Source organism: Palaemon carinicauda, chromosome 21 (assembly GCF_036898095.1).
Source record: "Palaemon carinicauda isolate YSFRI2023 chromosome 21, ASM3689809v2, whole genome shotgun sequence".
NCBI lineage: Eukaryota > Metazoa > Arthropoda > Malacostraca > Decapoda > Palaemonidae > Palaemon > Palaemon carinicauda.
The window spans coordinates 20,854,525-20,857,213 of NC_090745.1; the positions used below are offsets into that span (position 1 = coordinate 20,854,525).

The 2,689-nt window shown below is 35.8% G+C and overlaps 1 protein-coding gene across 3 annotated transcripts in view; it reads right to left on the reverse strand.

Moving 5' to 3' along the window:
* Positions 1–2,269, reverse strand: part of LOC137615205 (uncharacterized) — a 15,636-nt gene extending 13,367 nt beyond the window's left edge. Inside the window, exon 1 of one of the 3 annotated variants that reach the window (XM_068344861.1) lies at positions 2,018–2,269. In XM_068344861.1, coding sequence (XP_068200962.1) covers positions 2,018–2,060 — 43 coding nt within the window. In that variant the 5' untranslated portion in view covers positions 2,061–2,269. The remainder of the gene's footprint in view (positions 1–2,017) is intronic. The other 2 variants (XM_068344862.1, XM_068344864.1) reach the window with 2 other exon arrangements.
* Between the last annotated feature and the right edge of the window lie 420 nt (positions 2,270–2,689).

The following is a 2,689-nucleotide window of genomic DNA, read 5'->3' on the forward strand; positions in this document are numbered from 1 at the left end:
CACCCAGAAAGGACACTCACACACAAACACATAGATATATACATATATGTATATTTATGTATGTGTATATATATTTATTTATAGATATATTTATATTTATATATATATATATATATATATATATATATATATATATATATATATATATATATATATATATATATATATATATATATATCTGTATACTAAATTAAACTGTTAAATTACTTTCTATTGATTCATATTGTGAACTAGATAAACATCGTGTAATATTTTTCAAGAACTTAGAGTCAAGATATTTACTCGTGGTATCTTGCATTCACACTTTATCACACTTTGCAAACGGGCCCGTGGTGGCATAAGGCTGGTCTTGTAAATGTTATGGTGAACCTGATGATATAATACTCATCACAATTTGTCTGACAATGCTTTTAAACTCTGAACGTATGCATCCAAAAGTAATTCAGTTTTATTAAAGGGAAACATTACTGTTATATTTTGGATTTATATTTACAGGAAACATTAGTTATATTTGGGATTTACATTTAAAAGAGAATTTTTTTCAGATATAGGAAAATTTAAAACTAATTATAAATAAGAAAAAGCAATTTCCAATCATAACAATTCCAAGTTGAGAATCGACGATGAAAATCCCTATGCCCGAAACTACTTCAGTATCAACCATTTTATAAAATACTTATAGAAAGAACATAACTGAAGCGCATCTTGAGGGAATTTATTAAGATAGTAATTATTTCTTAGTAATTATTTCTTAAGGTTATGAGGAAGAGAACATGCCGACTTCAATTACTTTTTCATGTATAAAAGACTGCTATGACGGAATCCCGATGTTTTTTCTATGCTAATCTAAGACCTAAGGCCTATGAGTATCTTTCTCGCACGTAACTAGAAAATGAAGGGAAGAAATATGTCCTGGGAAAAACTATGGAGCGTTCCCTTATGTTGATGTCTGTTGATAGGTTTTAATTTTTTTCCATACCAAATATCTCTGTCTACTTTTGATTTCTCGTCCTTTCACCCCCTGACTTTTGACATTTAACTGTTTAACGTCTGTAACTGTACAAGGTTCGAATTTTAACTCTTGGCCGCTATAATAAACTAGAAATACGACATCGTAATTATGTAAAATTAATTATTATAACCAAGTGGATATACATATATTTTTTTTCCTGGGTGCAACGCAGATAGACTAAAGGGTAAAGACGCTTACGTTCAACTGTAACAATTTACAAATAAAAAAAGAAAAATGCTGAGCAGCCTAATGTAGTTGGTAAAGTATAAGTAAGATACAATTTAAAAAAAAAAAAAATGATATTTTGTAATTTTTGACGGAACAGGTACGCGTTTTTATGATAATTGCTCATGAAAGATAGATGTAAGAATTAATTTTTAGTGATTTTGTTGGTTGAATTTATGATAGGGAACTGTTCTGTCATTGGATGCGAGGGAAGTACAGTTAGACACAGGAATTCCTGGTAGACCTTACCCTGAAGAAGGGCACCCAGCCACACCCTAACTACCCGGCGAGTTCCTGTTTTTTTAGGCCCACCCACCACCACTGCCATCTCACCCTGCACTATCTGTTTGGTTACTTTCCCCGAGATAAGTATATGAAAAGGTGTACTTCATGGGAGCGTGTTGTGCCAGGGACTCCTGTGTCCAACTGTACTTATATTTTCTGGCAAGTTCATTGTTATTCTTAAATTTTTATGTGGTTGGTTGCATCTGAGGCAGAACTGTAAATTAACACTAACTTGTCCCATCTTCCCTTAGCTATTGTATATTAGTAACAATAATTTAGAAAAGATTCATCCCATAAAAAGCAAGTTAATTCTCTCTCTCTCATTTTAATCTTATATGAATATTTCACTTAATTTTAATATGCGGAGTAATAATGAAAAAATCACTGTATACAGTTCAGCAAATAATTTCACAATCTTCACTGCACTGAAAATATATCCTTCCCCGGGTAAGCCAGAAGACAGGAAAGTATCCTTCGGAGTACTGTACGCTGTACCTTGCGGTGTGTGGGCGGAAGCAACAGCAGCGGTGGGCTCCATGCCGGAGCACCGACCGCGATCTTTTATAGGAGATCGGGCATCGGGCGTCTAGAACACTGCGGCGCCAGTCGAAGAGTTGGTGGAGGAGAACGATAGGAGATGAGGGTGAGGGGTTAGGACAGAGAGGAGGGGGATGAAGTGAGAGATTGCAATAATGTAAGGGGAAAGGGGGATGGTGGATAAGGGTGAGGATGAGCCAAGACGGGGAGTGGATGCTTCATGTCATGCACACTGCTCGTTCATGACAGCAGATAGGGACATATTGGCGCCTGGTTTTTTATTTATATTTTATCTCAGTCGTCACCACTTTCAACATCTTGATTAGCAAGCGGAACAAGATAGTTACGAGAAATTGTCTGAGGCGCTGGGATTTTTTTTTTTTTTTTTTTTTTTTTTTTTCTTCATCTTGAATTAAACCGTCCGTATTCACCGAATGTATTTTTGGTCTGACGTCGAACTTTCTCCATGACCTTCCTCCATACTCCAATGTGTCCCTTTGCTATCGCACTGTGGGATTTGGGGAAGGGGGCATCAGTCTGGTTATGCATGAAGTGGATGATGGCATCAGGCATCGTCTATTTTAGCTGGCAAAGAGAGAGAGAGAGAGAGAGAGAGAGAGAGAGAGAGAG